At 44.6% G+C, this 20459-nt stretch overlaps 1 protein-coding gene across 8 annotated transcripts in view; it reads left to right on the plus strand.

The window, feature by feature from the left end:
* KIZ (kizuna centrosomal protein) overlaps positions 1-20459 on the plus strand; it is a 110840-nt gene that overhangs the window by 62657 nt on the left and 27724 nt on the right. For all 8 annotated transcript variants that reach the window (XM_025201971.1, XM_025201980.1, XM_025201979.1 and 5 more), the window contains 3 exons: positions 1551-1701; positions 15886-16051; positions 17196-17261. In XM_025201971.1, coding sequence (XP_025057756.1) covers positions 1551-1701; positions 15886-16051; positions 17196-17261 — 383 coding nt within the window. The remainder of the gene's footprint in view (positions 1-1550; positions 1702-15885; positions 16052-17195; positions 17262-20459) is intronic.

Genomic DNA, 20459 nt, shown 5'->3' on the forward strand with positions numbered 1-20459 from the left:
TAAAGCGACCAAAACACTGGCTTGCATCCATAGATGCTTCTCAAGCAAATCCCGGGATGTCATTCTCCCCTTGTACTCGGCCTTAGTGAGGCCGCAGCTGGAGTACTGCATCCAGTTTTGGGCTCCACAATTCAAAAAGGATGTGGAAAAGCTTGAGAGAGTCTAGAGAAGAGCCATGCGCATGATCAGAGGTCAGGGAAGCAGACCCTACGATGACAGGCTGAGAGCCCTGGGACTCTTTAGCCTGGAAAAGCACAGGCTCAGGTGATCTGATGGCCACCTACAAGTTTGTCAGGGGTGACCACCAATATCTGGGGGAACGTTTGTTCACCAGAGCGCCCCAAGGGATGACGAGGTTGAATGGTCACAAACTACTACAAGACCATTTCAGGCTGGACATAAGGAAGAATTTCTTTACTGTCCGAGCCCCCAAGGTCTGGAACAGCCTGCCACCGGAGGTGGTTCAAGTGCCTTCATTGAACACCTTCAAGAGCAAACTGGATGCTTATCTTGCTGGAATCCTATGACCCCAGCTGACTTCCTGCCCTTTGGGCAGGGGGCTGGACTCGATGATCTTCCGAGGTCCCTTCCAGCCCTAATGTCTATGAAATCTATGAAAGAAGCTTCTTTCCTGATTTGGGATGGAAATATTTTCAAAATCTCAAATTTTCTCAAGAGAAGAATTTTTTTCTGCCCATCTCCATATTTAAGTCATTGGGACCACTGAAATGAAAAAAGTGTTGCACCTATGTAAGTGTTTGCTGGGCTGGTGTCTACAGCTATGTTACTGTTTTTTGAATTCTTCATTTTTACAGTAAATACAGTATGAATAACGCATATTATACAATGATTAGTTATACATGGCTTCCTAAGTGCCTAAATTGCAGTGATGACTGGAAGACCCTTTAGGAAATTCTGAGTTTTGCAAATTGCCAAGTAAATGAACAAACTTAAAGCCAGTGTAAAGCCTCATAGAATCCACATTCTTCATGTACATTGACAGTTTTAGTCATTTCTGATGATTCCATATAATACATTATTAAATGCATCTAGATTGGCAGCAAAGTCATTAATTAGCAGTCATGTGAGTGCCCATAAGAAGGAGTTAGATTTATTTTATCCTATTTTGCTGCAAAAGGAGAAAAAATTGCCAAGTAAAAAGGGACAAAATATATAGACAGAAATGTTCTTTTGTGCTTTCAAAGAGGATAATACAAGCAGAGCCGTTCTTAGGGGTGTGCGGGACATGGGGCATATCAGCCCATGTGGGGCCTTGTGGGGTCAGGGCTGGTGAGTGGCTGGACCATGGAGCCAGCAGCAGCCCCAAGCAGGGCCTATATGACACTGTCTGTGTGGCGGTCTCCCCTGTTTGTCCGCAGTCCCACCCCCCGGGATGGCCCTGATTACAAGTGAAGCTTTTAGTAGTTAATGCTAGTTCATTGACCATGGAGAGCTAAATGAAAAGATACGAATAGTATGGGAGATGGCTGTTTTTACATTTTATTTACTCACTGTCTGTCATTTTACTTGCATTTGTACTTATTTTCTAGGTCTGATCAGTCACTAGATTTTGCCATGTTATGGGAGCGCTTAAGCAAACACATTTTATTCCTGAAAAAACACAATGTTTTGCTCACAGAAGAAGTAAAAGAAATGTTTGGAATTTTGCTGATTTCAGAAAGAAATTCACCAGGTGGCCAGGTGAGCAGTCATGATCATTCAGGTGTTATCCTTATTGGTAAATCAGGCTGTGTGTGTGTGTGTGTGTGTGTGTGTGTGTGTGTGTTTGTGTGTGTGCCTTGGGTCTGCTTCTACAATAGTAGTTCTCAACTTTTTTTAGCTGCAAGGCACACTTCCATAACTTCTGAATTTAGCGACATACCATTTAAAAAACTAATGAACATATTACCCAGCTTACCTTCTTGCACCCAGGGGGAGGATGCACTTTCCATGTCGCACCCTGCTTCACCCTTAAAAGGATTGCATGGAGTCCCATTTGAGAGTGACTGTGGTATAGCCTGGTGTTTGAGAGAGAAGTAGAAAATAAGAAAAAACAATTTTATTTATGAAAAGTTTTTAGCTAAATTAAATATAGCCTGAAGCAACTAGTATTACTCCCTGTCATGATACTTATAGAAGGCAGGGCAGACTTGCATCTTATAGACTAACCAGAGTAGGGGGTGGGTGAGTGTACATGTATGTGAATACACGCACTCCCTGCACTCCCACCCCCAGCACAAGCTTTGTGAGCTGAAGCTCACTTCATTGGATGCTGTGAAAGGATGTGCAGAAAGTAGAGTATAAGAAAGAGAGAAAGACAAAAGACAAAGGAAGTGTGGGGGGAGAGAGAGTGGAGAAGGAGATGGGGCAGTCCTGGGAGAAACGAGGAAACGAGTGGTAAACCCAAAGAAACAGTCACAAAAACTAATCCAGATAATGGGACAGTACACAGAGTCCCTGTTGGCTGTAGATGATGGATTTAGTTAATAGGTTCATAGATTGTAAGGCTGGAAGGGACCTCCAAAGATCATTGGGTCCAGCCACCTGCACCAAGCAGGAAAGACAACTGGGGTCAGATGACCCCAGCAAGGTGACCATCCAGTCTCCTCTTGAAGATTTCCAGGGTAGGCGATTGCACCACCTCTGGAGGGAGCTTATTCTACTGTCTGGACACCCTAGTTGTGAAGTCGTTTTTACCTATGTTGAGCCTGAAACGATCTTCCAGGAGTCTGTGACCATTACTCCTAGTTTTCCCCAAAGGTGCCCTGGTGAACAGTTGTTCACTGAGCCCTTGATATGTGCCTCTGATGTAGCGGTAAGCTGCTACCAAGTCCCCTCTCAGCCTTCTTTTTTTTCCAGCTGAAGAGTCCCAGTTCTCTCAGCCTTTTCTTGTGTGGCTTGCCACGCAAGTCTCTGATCATACAGGTGGCTCTTCTCTGGACTCTCAAGCTTTACCACGTTCTTGTTGAAGTGCGGCGCCCAGAACTGGACGCAGTACTCCAGCTGCGGTCTCACCAGTGCCAGGTAGAGTGGGAGAATAACTTCTTTGGTTTTGCTGGAGATGTATTGATTGATGCATGCCAGGGTATTGTTAGCCCTGCTGGCTACAGCATTGCACTGCCGGCTCACGTTCATACTGTGGTCTGCTATTACCTTTAGATCCCTTTCATTCGTAGTGCTGGTAAGGTTGGCGTTGCCAAGCCTATAGGCATGCAGAGGATTGTTCATCCCCCAATGGAGCACTTTTACATTTCTCAAAGTTGAACTTCACCTGGTTCCGGTCTGCCCACCTTGCAAGCCTGTCTAGGTTCGCCTGTACAGAAAACCCTCGCTATTCGTGAACTCCAGTTTCGCAGGTTCAAATATTTGCAGGGGAGGGTAGAGCCGGGAGGTGGGCGGAGAGCAAGCGCTGGGGACATGGAGGGAGGCGGCGGCAGTGGCAGCATCTTCTCCCCCGAAAGCAGCCACGGCAGCACTTGGGGGGAAGGGGTCAGTCTCCAGGTGTTGTGGGGGAGCTCAGCGAACAATGGGGCGAGGGAGCAGTGGGCAGCTGTGGGGTCTGATGGGGAGCCGCTTCAGTATTCGTGGATTTCGCCATTCATGGGGATCTCCGGAACATATCCTCCACAAATGGCGAGGGACCTCCTGGATTTGCAGCCTATCTTCAAGCATGACCACATTCCCCCATAACTTGGTGTCGTCTGCAAACTTGGCCAGTGAGCTCTTCACCCCCACATTCAAATTGTTGATGAAAATTTTGAATAATACTGGACGAAGCACTGACCCCTGCGAGACACCACTGGGCACTTCTTGCCAAGATGACACAGATCTGTTCATTAGAACTCTCTGGGTCCTACTCCACAGCCAGCTGCCTACTCACCTGACTGTCTTGCAGTTAAGCCCACAGTCTTCCAGTTTTCTCTCAAGAACATCATGGGATACCAGATCGAAAGCTTTTTGGAAGCTGAGGTATATAATGTCAACCTCCTCGCTCTTATCCGGGTGGCGAGTCACCTGAACGTAAAAGGAGATGCGGTTAGTGAGACAAGACCTGCCTGCAATGAAGCCATGCTGGCTGTCATCCAGAATCCTACCTTCTGCAAGTCTATTGCACATAGACTCCTTAACGAATTTTTCCAGGATTTTCCCTGGGGTAAAAGCTAGGCTAATTGGTCTATAGTTACCTGGGTCCTCCCTCCTCCCCTTCTTGAAGATGGGCACAACATTGGCCCTTTTCCAGTCCTTGAAGACCTCCCCAGAGCACCATGAGTTTTGGAAGAGATTCACCAGGGGTCCCGTAATTACTTCGGCCAGCTCCTTCTTTGTTGTGTGCTCAGGATGAAAGGTGGTGGTATGAAGGTAGCTGTAGTGGCCAGTTGGTTTCCAGTACTTGGTGGCAATGTAGCCATTTCAAACCATCACTGTAGTATCTAGGAAATAAATCTGCTGCATGGAGAGTTCCAGAGTTAGTTTGGTGGAGGGGTGGAAGTTGTTAAAGTCTTAGTGAAATTTCTCTAGAGATTCCTTTCCATGTGTCCATACAATGAAAGTGTCATCAATGTACCTTAGCTAGATCATGGAGATGAGAGTGCAACTGTGGAGGGATCAAACTTCAAGGTCTGTTATAAATATGCTGGTTTTCTGGGGGGGCGTATGGTGCCCATGGCAGTGCCATTCGTTTGTACTTATAGGGAGTCTCCAGACCTGAAATAGGGTGGGTGGGTGTGGACAAAATTGGAGAGTATAATGGAAACTGAAGTAATTTTCTTGTTGGAGATAGTGATCTTTATGGCTTGTAATCTGTCTTCATGGGGGGATGGCGGTCTCCGGAGACATGACATCCATGGTAGCCAATATGGCATTAACTAGTAGCTTGTTAGTGGAGGCCAGTTTCTTTAAAAAAATCTGTGGTGTCTTTCAAATAGCTGGCATCTCCAGTGGTATATGGCAGGGGTTGTCAACTGGGGGTACTTGGAAAGGGGCTCGGGGGTACACGTGGGCAGGCGGGGATGGAGTGTTGCCACCCACCATCCTGTGTCATTGCCTCCCAGAAGCCGGGGGGCGAGAGCAGCAGCTCCCCTCTATGGGCCGCACAGGTGCCGCCCAGTCGGCCAGATGCAGTGGAGGGGGAGGAGTTTGCACGCAGTGGCAGCCGCTGCCATCCATCACCGCGCAACACTGACGTGTACTAGCCCCCTACCCCGCCGCTCCACCAGAAGTGTACCCAGAAGGGGTACACTCCTTAAAAAAAGGTTAAAAACCCCTGGCATATGGGAATAGGATGGAGTCTACATAGTCAGAAACTCCCACCATGACAGTGCCACTACCAGAGACAATGGGGTGTCCTGAGCTGGCCGGCTTGTGACTCTTGGGTAATAAGTAAAGATTGCCTGGCTTGGGCTCCTGGGACATGGAAGCAGTAATCCTCTCCTGGGTTTCCCAAGGTATGTCCTGTTCATCCAGTTCCTCTGGTATTGTGATTCTTGTAATCATTAATCACTGCTTTGAAAGCTTAACCTTTTTCTGACTCTTTTCTTTTCCCATGTTGATGGCTATTTAGAAACATACTTACACTTTTGGGAATAAGCTATGCTGGTATATAAGCATCTTTAAACCAATATAACTTTGTCCGTACTAGTGGAGCTGCAATACTTAAATGATCTCATTCTAGCTAAAGCAGTACAAAAACTATTTAGACAAGATCTGGGAGAGCTCCAGCTATCATAGTATTGTATAGAGAGATTGGCATTGTATGTGATAAACAGGTCTTAAAGTTTTAAAATGACCTGAAATCTATCTAGAAATTTGCTGGCTGCCAATTGAGGTATGAAACACTATTGTTTTGTGCTATTAGCATGATAAGCTACTTCATGAGTGGCATATTTTGCAGTAACTTCAGCTTCTGAAAAAATCTCCATGCTTAATGTCATATAGAGTATGTTATGGAAGACTGTGCTGTAGACTTTCAACGGCCTGGGACCTTATGCATTTGATTGAAGATTGATTCTCTGTGCTTTGATACACTCAGTGTTCTTGTGTACTCAGGGCCACAGTAAGCTGGCTACAGTGCTTGATTGTTGCTAGGCTTTGGTGTGCACAGATTAGGAGTGAGTGGATAGTATTTGTTTCCTGGCAGCCATCCTGGGCTCAGGAGGGAGATATCATAGACCATGGAGGTACCATTGTTTTCACAGGACCTGTGTTTTAGGCTAGGTATGGATGTTTAGTTTTTATTGGGTGAGTTGCTGTTCTTTTGGTAGAAGCCAAAAGTGTACAACTGTTCAGGCTTTTTGTCCAGGATCAAAAATGACCAGTCTGTGAGAAAAATAACCCAGAAACAACTGGAGTTAAAACACTCCCAGGAGAGGTTTCTCCAGTTAGACTTTCTCTGGCTAAGTTCTTTCTGCAGACCAGCAGGAAGCCAGGGAAAAGCTCCCTGCTTTTCTGAGACTGATTACCCTGGTTTTGAAGAAGGTGTAAGGAGTAGAGATACACTGATACATCAGTCCAATATCGGATCGGCATCAATATAAAGAAAATTGGCCATATCAGAAATCAGTCTGATCGCTGATAAATGCCCATGCGTGTGCACAGCCGCAGCGTAGCATGCAGGCAGCAAGAGCACACCCCAGCAGCTTGAAGAGCTGTGTGCAGCTGGTAAATTGGTTGTGGTGGAAGAGGAGGGAAGGGGCATGGGGGGGCAGATCAACACCCTCTGTGGTGAGGGAGGAAGTGGGGCAGGGGCAGATGCTGCCCAGCCGGGGCAGGGCAAGGTGCTGGATGGAGCCGCAGTTCGTCTCGGGGGTGTGAGTGGTGGGCAGCTCTCGCCGCTGCATGCAGCCTGGGAGGGTACAACGGCGGGGCCTGTGCCCCCAGATTTGTGTGGGGCAGGTGGGCTGCAGCTGCACGCTGGGCTCGGGGCAGGCAGTGGCAGCGCTGGGAAGGGACCTTTAGGGGGTGGGCCGCAGCCATACCAAATTTCACTGTAGCCCCCCGCCCCAGCACCGTTGCCACCCACCCCGAGCCCAGCCCCTGACGAGAAAAACTCAGCACAGTCCTGGCTCCAGCCTGCAGCTGGAGCACGTCTGCCGCACCCCGTGCAGATCCGGGGGTACCCTCTCCCCTGTGCCCTCCTGGGGAGTGTGCAGTAGCAGGAGCCACCGTCCCCTGCATCCCCCGGATGAACCATGGCTTCATCCTGCACCCCGCCCCGCCCCAGCTGGGTAATGTCTGCCTCTGCCCCTATCCCAATCCTTTGCTCACCGTGGGGGGAGTTGATCTGCACCCTGCCCCCAACACGACCCTCCCCCCCCCCCCCCCCCACGCCCCTTCCTTCCCCCTTCCCATGCACCACGACAGACTTACCAGCTGCATGCAGCTGTATGAGAAATCAGATCAGTATCAGCTGATATGCCTCCTTAAAAATTGGCTATCAGTATTGGCCCTCAAAATCTTTATTGGTGCACCCCCTAGTGAGGAGTAGCTACTCTTCCAGTCCTCTAGACTGGGAGGTAAGGAGAACAGCAGCCACTGCTCCCTTCCTTTTCCCCAAACTGGGCAGTCCCCAGTTTTAGGAAGAGGCAGGGGGCTTTGACAGCTCCTTCTGGCTTTCTCTTGCTGCCATCTGAGCAGTGGCATGATGACTTAAGCCCACAGTTGGGAGTGGGGCTCCAAGGAAGTCTCCCCAGCCCACTTCCCCTCTGGCTTCCCTTTGTCTCCCCCACTACCCAGCTGAGTGGTAGGGTGGCGATTTAAAAGCATGCAGCTGGGAGGGAGGCTTGGAGACCCCACTTCCAGATGCCCAGCTGCAAGGCACCAGCAGGAGAGCCAGGAGCCAGGTTGGGGAATGCCTCTGCATGCCTGGTTTCCAGCCCATCTGGCTTTTAAATTTCTGCCCTGGCCTCTCAGCTGAGTGGTGCAGTTGTGGGAGCAAGTGGTAGTTGGAGGACTGAGAACTGGGCATGTAGATGCTTTCCCAAGCTCAGCTCCTGGCCCCTGACTCCTCTAGCTTCCCCTTGCTGCCTGTGCTGCCCAGCTGACCTAGAGCAGAGTGGGTAAGGCAGGCTGCTGTACCATGGCAGCAAGGCTTGGGAGCCTAAACACCATGGCAAAATGCCCCCACCTTGCCCTGCACTGCTTTGCCAGTAGAAATGAACATCTGTACACAATTTATTCAATATAGTTTTTATGTATTTCAAAATTTGTATGCATGCATGCGTGTGTGTGTGTGATCTCACAAGAAGAAAGGTAAGTTTTTCAGTATTTTAAGTAGAGTATTAGTATTTCCTTTCCCCCATCCACATATTTAAACAAATGTGCGGTAGTGATACATGGCAACATTAATCACAAGCCCTTGTATCTTCTTGTTCCCTATCCATCATTTTTTCCTAGATTAATAGTTTTTTGTCATGATTTATAACTTTTTTTCTTGGTTAAACCAGCCTTCTAGTGCCTGGCATACTAAATATATGTGGATAACGTTACACACTATGGCATCATGTAGGTTACAAGGTTAAAAAATAACTGTGTAAAGAGAGTTGGCAGTTTCATGGGCCAGATATTGCTTTTGACTTCTTCTGCCACAAATTCAGGGTAAATGGGCTTTGCACAGAGGCTTTGGACAGAGAGAAGAAAAGAAGAGAATCTCTCTTCTTTTCACCTTCTCCATCGTCCAGGGGATAGGTCACCTTGCACGACCAGGTGACCTATCACCTGGACTGATAGGTCACCTTCTACGACCAGGTGACCTATCACCTGGACAAGGGAGAAGAGATTGATGTCATATATCTTGACTTCAAAAAAGCCTTCGATCTGGTGTCCCATGATCGCCTCTTGGAGAAACTGGCCAATTGTCGCCTTGGGTCCTCCACGATCCACTGGCTGGAAAATTGGCTCCGGGGTCGGACCCAGAGGGTAGTAATTGATGGAAGTCACTCATTTTTTGTTTGTACTTCAAAAATCTAATGCATTTCTGGACGGAGGCTAAAAACAATTGCTCAAAATGTGTTCTAATTCTAAGATTTAACAGCAGGTTGTTCATATATTTGCTGCCATCCAACTAATTTTAACACGCACTGTATTTAATTAATTGGATATCTTTTTATTTTATGCCCATACACATAGGTTATTCCTGTAGCCTTTTGTCCAGTGCAGATCCTTTGTAAATAAAAGCGTTCTGAGGTAAATTTATCTTGCGGATAAACACTCAAGGGAATTTATCCTGATTGTTAAATAGAATACAAACACGAAATGCAGGCATGTATGACCAACAGTACAACATAACAGCAAATATACTGCAGTGAATGTGTTGAGCAATAAGATGCCTATGCTATGAAGCTCAGAAAATAAAGCCTTTTTCTTTACTATCTTTATTCAAATTCTCCACATTGTTATCACAAGTGTTTTAGCTTCATTGAAATAAGTTCCCTGTTGCTATAATCCACTCCACAAGTGTAGTTGAACAATTGCTGTAAATACATTTTTGACCAATTCAAAGATACATTTCTTAACTGGATCTGTTGCTCAACCCAAATGCAGAGAAAATCAGAAAACCAGATCCTTTATCTCTCTCTTTTATATATGCAATTACCTTACCTACAATTGAAAATAAAGATTTAACTTACTAAAATATTACATCCTGTGATTTCAGACATTATTTTATTTCAACTTTTTTAAACCCCACAAAACACAAGAAAACTGATTTCTTTTTAGGTTGTAATAAAAAATGAGAGGTGCGGGAAACAAGGTTTGTAAGTTATTTGTTATAATAGGTTTTTCTTTCTTTCTTTATGAGCTACTGACTGTCAAGGAAAAAGCCTGACTTAAAATCTGAGTGTGATTAACCCTTTGTGAAAGATATCTTTTCTGTGATGTACAAAGGCAGATATTTCACTGTGGGTTCATTCAAAGGAGTCTTGCTAGAAATGCATAATTCAAAGGCAGCAAAGAAATATACCCAGGATGAAAATAATCTCTTTTCCCTAAGGGGAGACACTATCATGCAGTGGACAGGGCACTGGTCTGGGAATCAGGAGACCTGGATTCTATTCCTTTACCTGCCACTGATCTGATGTGTGACAGTGAGCAGCTTATTCAGGAGGATGGACACAAACAATTTACTAGAAGCAAGGATTTTGTGGGTAATATCTTTTATTGGACCAACTGTACAGTTGGGAGGGAGGGACCCAGACAACTTTTGAATACCACTGTACCCTTCCTCAGGTCTCTGACATCCCAGCACGTTACACTTAAGATGTGATTAACCAGTTAATTACCCCTTAAAGCAGGGGTGGGCAAAATGTGGCCTGAGGGTTGGATGCGGTCTGCCAAGCCATTCTATCCGGCAGATGACAACCTTCTATTTTGGCATTTTTGTCATCTCCTCCTCCTCCTGTCCCTTAACACTTATGATTTCCTCCACTTAACTTGCTCTTCAGGCCTATTTTTCCTTTGCTTTTCTGAGGCTACCGTGGTTCTTATTGGACATCTTTTTCCTTCCTTTCTTGGGTGTCTCCCCTTTTTCATTACCATCTGCCTGAAGGAGACCTGATCTTCCTCTCTCTTGGGGGCTGCTGTATTGCTGGGCTGAGATCATCTTGTCTGAAAGAGCTATAGACTCAGTTAATGTAAAGACATGTATATATATTTCTGACAAAAATCTTCACGCTTGGCTGTGCTCTTGGTGAAACAAAAAAAACCAAAACCCACATTATGGTTTAGGGCCATATGAAAAATAGTGTCAAACAAACCTGATCTCCTTCTTTGACAAAATAAATACCTGGGTGGATGAAGGAGGGAATGCTGTGGATATATTGTATCTTGACTTCAGCAAGGCTTTTGACAAGGTCCTACATGACCCTCTCCTAAACATTTTTGAGAAATGTGGGCTAGATAGAACTACTACAAGGTAGACAGATAACTGGCTCAATAACCACAAGCAAAGAATAATAATTAATGGGTCCATGTCAGAGTGGCAGGAGGTTTTGAATGAAGTTCCACAGGGGTCTGTTCTGGATTTGGTGCTGTTCAAAGTATTTATTAATGATTTAGATCAGTGTTTTTTAACCTGTGGTCCACAGAACCCTGGGGGTCTGCAGGTTTGCAGACAACATGAAACTGGGAAGGACTGCAAATACAGAAGGATGTAATCCCAATCCAGAAACATCTCAACAGATTGGAAAGTTGGGGTAGAGCTAATGGAATTGAGTTTAATGCAGACAAATGCAAAGTGCTACACTTCAGACAGAGTTATCAAAAACACAAATATAAAATGGGTGACACCTGGCTGGATGGCAGCACTGTGGAAGAGAACTCGGGAGTCTTGGTAGATGACAGACTCGGTATGAGTCTGCAGTGTGATGCACCTGCACAAAAGGTGAGTGCAGTTTTGGGATAGAAGCATTAGGTGCAAGATACAGGAGGCAATAGGGCTGGTTAGGCTTCATCTAGAGTATTGCGTACAGTTTTGGGTTCCATGTTTTAAAAAGGATGTTGAAGTTAGAAAGTGTCAAGGGGCAAGTGACAAAGATGATAAAGAACTTGGAAAGCAATTCATACAAAGAGAGGCTGAAGGAGCTAGGTATGTTTAGCTTGCAGAAAAGGTGCTTCAGAGGGGATATGATAGTGGTCTTCAGTTACTTGAAGAGCTACTGCAGAGAGGAGGATGCAGACCAATGGCTTGAAGTTGTAGCAAAGTAGGTTTAGATTAGATATCCAGAAAAATGTATTCACTGTTAGAACAGTGAGGCAGTGCAATGCACTAGCTAGGAAAGCTGTGGAATCTCTATCACTGGAGATGTTCAGGAAGAGGTTGGACATCCACTGGCCAGGATAATCTAGGTGTAGCTATATCTATTTTCTACCATGGGCATTTCCATGGGCATTTCCTGTGCTTCTAGACTTTGCTGGGTGCCTCCCTCCACCCCCAGTTTTTTTCTACTATATGTGTCAGGGTGTTTTTAAGCTTTCCCAGAGGCATTGGGTGTTGGTTACAGCTAAGGCTGGGAATTTTGATAGGTATGCCAATGCTGCTGCTGGGACAAAAATATTTTTTTAAATAAAATTAAAATGTAGTACATGTTATAGTAGTTATTGTAGATGCTTGGTTTTTAGTATACAATTTGTTTTTTTATCCGGTTCCAAGATGGCAAGCTCCCCCCCACCCCACTCCCAAAAGGAGCACTTTTGGGGGCAAGGGGAGGGACTTCTGGTAGCAAAGGTCAGGGGGCAGGGGGTAGGATTTTCAGTCCCAAGATGGCAATCAGTTGGTAGGGCACCTCTCAAGGGGCAGGACTACCCTTGCAGCCCTCAACAGCTCACCGAAAGTCATTAAGCAGTCCTACAGCAAAATAATTGCCCACCCCTGGTCTTGCCCCTTTGCTCAGGGTCAGACTGATCTCCATATTTGGGGTCAGGAAGGAATTTTATCCCATGGTCAGATCGGTATAGATTGTAGTGGTGGGGTGTAGCTCTCTACCTGGGACCTCTTGAGTGTATATTGACAGCATTTTATAGAAGGATATTGGCTGCTGTGGTTCCCCTGGTTTGTGTGGCAGGTTAGGGTGTTAGGTCTGTGTTGTATCAGGGTTGATGGTGGTCTTATGTAGAGTTTAGATAAGGGATGGGCAAAATATGGTCCATGGGCTGGATCCAGACTGCCAGGCAATTTCATCCAGCCTGTGGGTGCCTACCAACTAATTGTATCCCGCCCAGCCCATGCATATGATTTCCACCCTCCTGCGTGGAAGGGCCCAGCCCAGCTTCTGGGTGGGGCTGCTGCTGCCAGGAGACCTGCTTGGCTTCCTCAGCATCCAGTGGCTGCTCCTCATCTCTCTGCTGCAGTGTTCACTCTGGACAGCAGGTAGGAAAGCGGTGGGCGCGGGGGAAGAGGGATCTGCACCTGAGCGGGAGCATGGGGTGGGGTTGGTGGTAGTGCAGAGCCTGCACCCGGGTGGGCAGCAGGAGCATGGAGTTCGGGTGGGCAGGGTGTGGGTGTGAGGGAGTGTAGAGGGGTGTTTGGACCCCCCACACACACTCCCCCACCCCCCATGGTGCACAGCCCCCAGCGGTAGTGGCACTTACAGCTCTAGCCAGTGCTGCTTTTGGTGGCAATTAGTGCAGCCAGACAAAGCCACTTCTATTGTGCACAGCTCCCCGTGGCACACATGCAGCTCCTGGCACTCATGCACCACTGGGGAAAGCCCACGTGATAGAGCCGGCTGCCTTCCCCACCCCAGATCCCAGGACTCTGCCGGTAAGTGGGGGGGGGAGGGGGCGGCGGGGACTTCCTTCCACTTCTGGAAGTGTCCTGGGACCTCTGTGGCAGGGAGTGGGAAAGAACTCGGCACCATTGCACAGGACTTCCCCCGGTAGCGCAGGAGCACTGAGAGCTGCACATGAGAGCTGTGGAATAGAGGTAGGCTGGCCTGGCTGTGTGCCTTGCCACCATGTGCAATGCTGGCTGGAGCCATGTGCCATTGGGCGGTAGTGTTTGCAAGGGCCCTGAGCACCTGCCACCTGCCGCTGCTGATGTCACCTGCTACTGCTTCTGCTGGTGGCAGGGTCCATGGGGGAGTTCCCACACTTCCCCCCACCCTCCCTGACACCCCACAACCCCATGCACCCACACCCTGCTTCCACAACCCCCTCATATACACCCTATGCCCCCCCCCACACACACACACACCAATCCCCAACCACACCCCACATTTTTGAGTTATGATGGAATCATCTCTATATACACTATGCAAACAAATCACAACAAAATATTTTTTGTAATAAAATTAAAATATGTTATAGTAGGTATTTGACTTATACTACAGTAAAGGCTTTGGTATTCGGCACCCACGGGGAATGGAGGGTGCCAGATAACAAAATATGCGGGTTAACTGAGTGGCCCGAACAGGTGTCTTTGCCTGTTCGGACCGCCCCTCCCACTGCGTGACCGCCCCTCCTGCAGGCTCCATGGGCCCCAAGGGACAGGGAGGGGGGACCCACGCAGGCTGCTATGCCCCGGGCCGTGGGGGCTTGGTAGCGCAGGCTGCTTTCCCCTAGGCCGTAGGAGGTCTGCAAAACAGGAAGTGCCACAGTGGGCACTTCCAGTTTCACTTTTCCCTTACAAGCCCTTACAAGCTGGCGTGCCAGTTAACAGAGCATGCTGGCTTGTAAGGTGCTGGATAACTCAGCTTTTACTGTATATGATTTGTTTTTTTTTCTGATTCCAAGATGGCAACCCTCCCCTCCCAAAAGGAGTACTTTGAGAGGCAAGGGGAGGGACTTCTGGTGCCAGAGGTCAGGGGTTAGGGGGTGGGACTTCCAGTCCCAAGATGGTAACCAGGGGACGGGACATCTGTCAAGGGGCAGGGCTACCCTTGTGGCCCTCAACAATTGTCAGGCTGTTTCTTGGTGGTCCAAGTTTCAGCCCTTGGTGCCCTCAGAGGTCTCATTGGAATATACCTGATGGGAACTCATCCCATTTTATCTTGATTCCTAACTGTAAACACAGTGTTTAATCTTCATTTATTACTTTCACATGTGGGTGATGTTATATGCCTGCTTGTAGTAGTGTAAAGTGATTGCAAGTAGCACTCATGTATTATATCTGATGAATTGCTTCTGACACAAGGGATGAACTTCCAATTGGGAACGAGTCTATCTTTTCAACAATAAAAATATTTCACAGCCCAGACTATAATGCATATTTTAATGTTTAAAGAAAGGGTTAACTTATTTTGTGTGTCTGTGTGTGTGTTGGCTTGTTTTGATTGGTTTTATGTATAGGATTCCTGTAGATGAGGTTAATTAAAAAAAATCAGTGAAAGCGATTTCCTGTAAAACTCAAAAACTACCATTCTAGTCTTGGATAATAAGGGAATAAAAAAAAAGGATGTGAATAATATTTACCTATGAGCCCTGTGTGCCTCCAGTGGGAGCCATTGCATTCTTTCAAGTAAATATATAACATAATCATATGATTATTTCCCTGAGACACTATTCCATGCCCTCCAAGGTTGCTTCATTTATTGAATAATTAGACCAGGAGACAGCAGTCTTTTAGAGTAGGGGGCCAGTGGCTTGCAACCCAGACTCCTGCCCCCACTGGCAATGGTAAGCAGCTCCGGCTATGCTTGTGGGTGGTGGAGGGTTAGTGTGAGGGAGAGAGCAAGAAGGGCTGCAGAAGGGGGTGCTGCAGAGGGGGTCTGCAGCACCTCCCAGTGTGGAGAAGAGGGATGTGCCAGGCTGAGCTGTGTGCTGCTGATTCCCCATGCCACCGCAGGCTGAATCTTGTAATTTTGCAGCTTGGATTTGATGCGCTGCAAAGGTTTGTAGGTTACTGACCCATGAATTAGGCTATTAGAGCTATATATTTGAGCCTGGTCCAAAACCCAGTTGAAATTAGTGGGAAGAATCCTGTTAATTTCAGTGGGCTTTTGGGTAAGGCTGTTCAATTCCAAGTACTCTGAGTTCTGCATGATTTTAATCAGTAATCATTCTTAATCGTTCAAGTTAACTCATCCTGTGAATGGCCTTGCCATCCAAACTGAAGGTGGGGAAATGCTTTAAAAGCCATTTTGTTTATTGATAGCATATAAGATATCATATTGCATTTTCTTTCTAATAGATAACTCAGAAGTAAGAAATACAGATGATTTCTGGAAAATGTATTGCTAAAAAATCCTTGTAAGTTCTCATTCACAATTTAGTTAAACTATGAAGTAAGCTAACTAATTTTATTTGGAGGTAATTCGGTATCTAGCAGCCAGTATCCTGGGAAAAGATTACATTGTTAAGTTAAAATTAACTCAGTCTTTGGTGAAAATATTCTTGCTCTGAGACTAAAGATAATAGGGCTGCAGTGATTTTTATTTGTATTTTTTAATGCTGTAGGCTACACCGTTATTGAGAGAGATCTTTCCAGAAGAGTGTGAAGATAGGTCATCTATTCATAGTAATGAATCATCTTACAGCTTGCCATCAGTTCAGAATGACAATGGCGAAATAAAGCAAGCAAAACATGCTCTGTGGCTTGACAACACTGGTACAAGGGAGCAAGGTAACTAATGTTAAAAGGTCTGTCCACAAGAAAAAATGCATTCATAGTTATTGTTATTTTCTGTCTCCAGTTATATTTTATAAAATGTAGTATGGAAGTCTGTAGGAAGCCATGTATGCAACTCTGGTTTAAAACATATATTTTAAATTTTTTTATGAGCAATAGAACCTTCTCAAACATCCACTAGGACTAATGATTTTTGCTGTTCATTTTTAAAAAATGTACGTTTCTTATAATGATTAGGTTTCTGGGGGGTTTTTCTGTTTTAAATGTAAATTGGAAATGGAAGCACAATGGTGACTATTCAGTGTGTGCGTGTTTACTCCTCCACTTGCATACACTTAATAGCCATCATAAATATAAATAAATATGTATATAAAGAAAATATTTACCTATCATCTGTAAAGCACACATGCCCTGTAAAAATTAAGTATTCTTTATATACATGGGTAAAATACACTTTTGTTTTTTATTTTTGAAAGTAAAAAATTCATACCAAAGAGGTCATGCATTGTATTTGCAAAATTAAAAAGATACGTTTAGGGAAAATCAGGTTAATTTTGTTATGTAAAATAAGTACCAGAAGTTATCCCATTTCCATGACTAGAAGATGGTAACTTTCTCAGTATGCTTTCAGAACATTTCTTATATCAAAGTCTAAGAAGGGACAGGCAATTAGGATGCATGCTCTATACACAGTAGATAACTGTAACTGTAAACAAACTGATTTAGGTCTCCTAAATTCATGCTACTTTTATCCCCAAGGGAGATAAATACTTTGATTTAAACTAATTAATTTTTCAGGCTTGGTATGATCTATAATATTGCTGTCAAACTATTAAACAAGATATAGAGTCACAATTTGTTTGTATTTTTTGTTTGTTAAATCTCATTGGGACTTAAATAATTTAAGATATTTGGTTAGGTCACTGGTTTCTCTGGAGCTGCACAGAGACACAGTAACATCATATATGACTAAAGTTCACAGTAGGCTCCTCTTTTAAGAACTGTAATGGACAGTTTAGATCAATAAACAAGAGATAACAAAAGTGAAATATTAAAGGGAATAGGGCTTAAAAGAAAACAAACCAGTCTGATCATTGTGACTTTGAAATATGTTTCATTATTGTGTGTTCACATACAGAAATCACAAGCTGGTGTGAAGATGAGAGCAAGGAAGAAAGCTTGGTAGAAAAGATTCCTATTACAGGTAAAAGTAATGGCTGCATAATAACCTCAAATACAGTATTCGACTTTATTATATAATCAAAACATTGCATTTTAGTGGTTTGTGAATCCCACTAATAGTGAGTAAATTCAGCTACTACATACTGAGCACAAAGATTAAACATAAGATCATAAAGTACAAGCTTACGTTAACATAAACCAAGATGGAAAATAACAGTGCCTATTTAATTCCTTATAATCATGTTATACATTTAAACCATGTGAATATCCTCTGTCATTTAGCCTTTCAGGTCTTAGTATCGGTGTTACAAAGGTCAGTCTCCATGGGGAAGATCCAGTAATTATATGGCAAACTACAGATGTTTCTGATTTGATTCTTTTCTTTTCTGTAGTAATTGAATGTGTATCATTAGAATAAGAGCAGAAAAAACTGTGCTAGACAGGAAGCTGTGCTTGTGCCTCCATTACAAAAGCTGGCTGATAATTTAAAAATTTTAGCAATAAGGTTTTATCAAGACCTGTTAAGATCTCAGTGTAGCAGATGTATTATGCTTGTTTAGCTGGAACCTGGGAAATGCTACTTTCTAAAAGTATCAGTAGCATGTATTAGCATTCAGGACAGAACTCTGTTTTTGTAATGAGTCTCAATTTGCTACTAACTCCTTTTTGTAAAAGTGGTCGACTGCTTCATTATAAATTCAAATATCTGGCTAAATATTCATGCAGGTATATACTCTATGACATAGAGGTGCTAAGGCATCTGCGTGTGTAGTATTTATTGGTGGGGTTCTGTTTTCTGTAAAGTTTTTTGTTTTTTTTTAAATATTATTTTATAAATAGAGCAATTCATGAACACCTTTTCCCCAGATTTGTTTTTGGATCCGTTTAGAGAGCAAATATAAAAACTGGCTACTTGCATTCCAGAGTTTCACCTAAACAGATACTTTCCTTTTTTATGGAAAAAAAAATTGATGTGTACCATTTTATCATGTGACATTTTCACTATTGTGTTCTGCAGTCTCAGTTTGTTTTTTAACATGTGGTTTGCCTTGCATATAAACAGATTTGTATATTTGTTTTTGTTTAAATAGTTCTTCTTATAGACTAAACATGTAGCTTGAAATGGCAGATGCATTTTGAAAATTAATCTGAAGATAGTGCAGGTTTTTTTGTTGTTTGTTTGTTTGTTTGTTTGTTTTTAGCTATAAGGATTCAAGTTCCTGGTTTACTTTTAAGCTCTAAAAGGATATGTCTATACATGCATTAATGTGCCATTGCTACTGCGCATTAAGTTTAGTACTTTTAATATGAGGTATAGGTTCCCCTCGCTTTATGCAGGATCTGTACGTGTGAATTCACTCTTATGCGATGAGCCTTTTTATACCAAAAATTTGTTATATATGAGGTAAATTAACTCTTATGTGATTGGTGTGGTGGAAGCCTGCAGTCAGCTGCTTTGTATGGTGCACTTTGGGCTCATGCACCCCGCCCCTTCCCAGCAGGTAAGTCTGTGGAGGAGAGGGTTGGGGGGGGCTAAAGATCGAGGCCTCCACAGTGAGGGAGGGAGGGAGGGAGTGGGGCACAGGCAGGGGCAGGGGCTGCAGTGAGTGGGGACCTGGCTGGGCCAGGTGGTGGGACAATCAGCGCCTGGGCAGCTCGTCCAGGGGTGTGGGGGGGGCTCCCCACACCCCCTCACTAGTGCCGCATGTGAGGGGCGGCATGAGGTTGGCACCGCTGTGAAGCCTCCAGCTCAGGGACAGCCTTGCACACAGCTCCTCTGCAGCGCCAGCCCCTGCAGCCTGGCCTGGGCTGGTCCGGCACTGTCAGCGCAACACCCAGAGAGCTGTGAGCCCTGAAGTTGCCTGGCAGCAGCACCCACAGCCACTGCTCAGGGCAGCTGGTGCCCATGGTTCTGGAGCTGCAGCTGCCCTGGAAGCAGCGCATGGGTCACTACAGTCTAGGTCTTGGAACGTATCCCTATTTGTTACATTGTAAAGTGGATTCCCTTTATGTGAATTTGAGTTATGTGCTGTTTTCCAGGAACGCATGGACATCATAAAGCGAGGGAAACCTGTATTACATAATTGTGCAGTAGCAATGGCGCATGGTCTCTGACACAATGCGCAGTAGATTAATTCTACTGCACATTAGCACATTTTTTTCTGTGACATGATAGAACACAGAATTAGTTTACTGTGCATTAAATCTCATGTAGATGCACCCAGAATTTAAGGAGTGTTGATCTTCCCCAGGTAATGACATCAATAGTAATTCTTCAGGTAGAACAAGGAAACAGTGCTAAACTTGGATCTTAGTAGTTAAATAACCTTTTAGTTAACTCTTTAGTTTTTTTGTTTTTTTTAAATTGTAAGATACATCTATGCTTTCCTAAGGTCATGAGATTTTAAATGGTTTTTGTACAGTAGATTCCACTTGGGTGCAGGTGTCCTCTGACTACCTTCCCATTAAAAGGCTGTCCTAATTAAGGCCTCAATTTTTGCATTCTGCTGGATTCTGCGGAAAGAAGGGCAGAATGGAAGTATTAGCACTCTGCACTCCAGGGGGTACTGGCTAGGTTAAAGATCAGGCTGCTCTGCTACAAATGCAGGTTGCAAAGAATATCTCGCTTAGTGCAAGCATCCAACCTCCTTCCTCCATATATTTCCCGCTGTCATTAGTCACATTAGACTCAATGGAAGTACAAATGTTAACTCTTCTTCTTTTGTTAGAAATGTCAGAAACTTTACATAATCAACATTTTAATGACCTAAATGGTGGGGGGGAAATAATTAATTATGTTTAAATTCAGATCATTCTGTTTGCCACCTTGTTTTGTACTTCAGTTCCAGCATGATTTCAGCAACTTGTACTTGTCTCTAAGCATAAGAGATTTTCATATACTGTTTGAAAGCTATGTTACTTCTTTCACGTGCTGTGCATCTTTAAGACACAACCTGCTACAGATTTCCATTACCCTCTGTAGGTTTCCTGACCACCCTGATGATAGTCTTTTAGAAAAGTACCTGTTGCTCACTTGTCTTTCCACATATGCTTTTATATACTTTTAGCTTTTTGACCCTGTAACACTGAGCCCACTTGATGCCCAGACTAGGCTTTTAATTTGGTGCTGTTTGGTGAGAAGCCTATTTTGGGCACAGACAAACTTCTTAAAATTGTTATTGTTTGCCTTTGTCACTGTTTTCCTATTTATGCTATTCCT

This window comes from Alligator sinensis, unplaced genomic scaffold (genome assembly GCF_000455745.1).
Source record: "Alligator sinensis unplaced genomic scaffold, ASM45574v1 scaffold140_1, whole genome shotgun sequence".
NCBI classification, from domain to species: domain Eukaryota; kingdom Metazoa; phylum Chordata; order Crocodylia; family Alligatoridae; genus Alligator; species Alligator sinensis.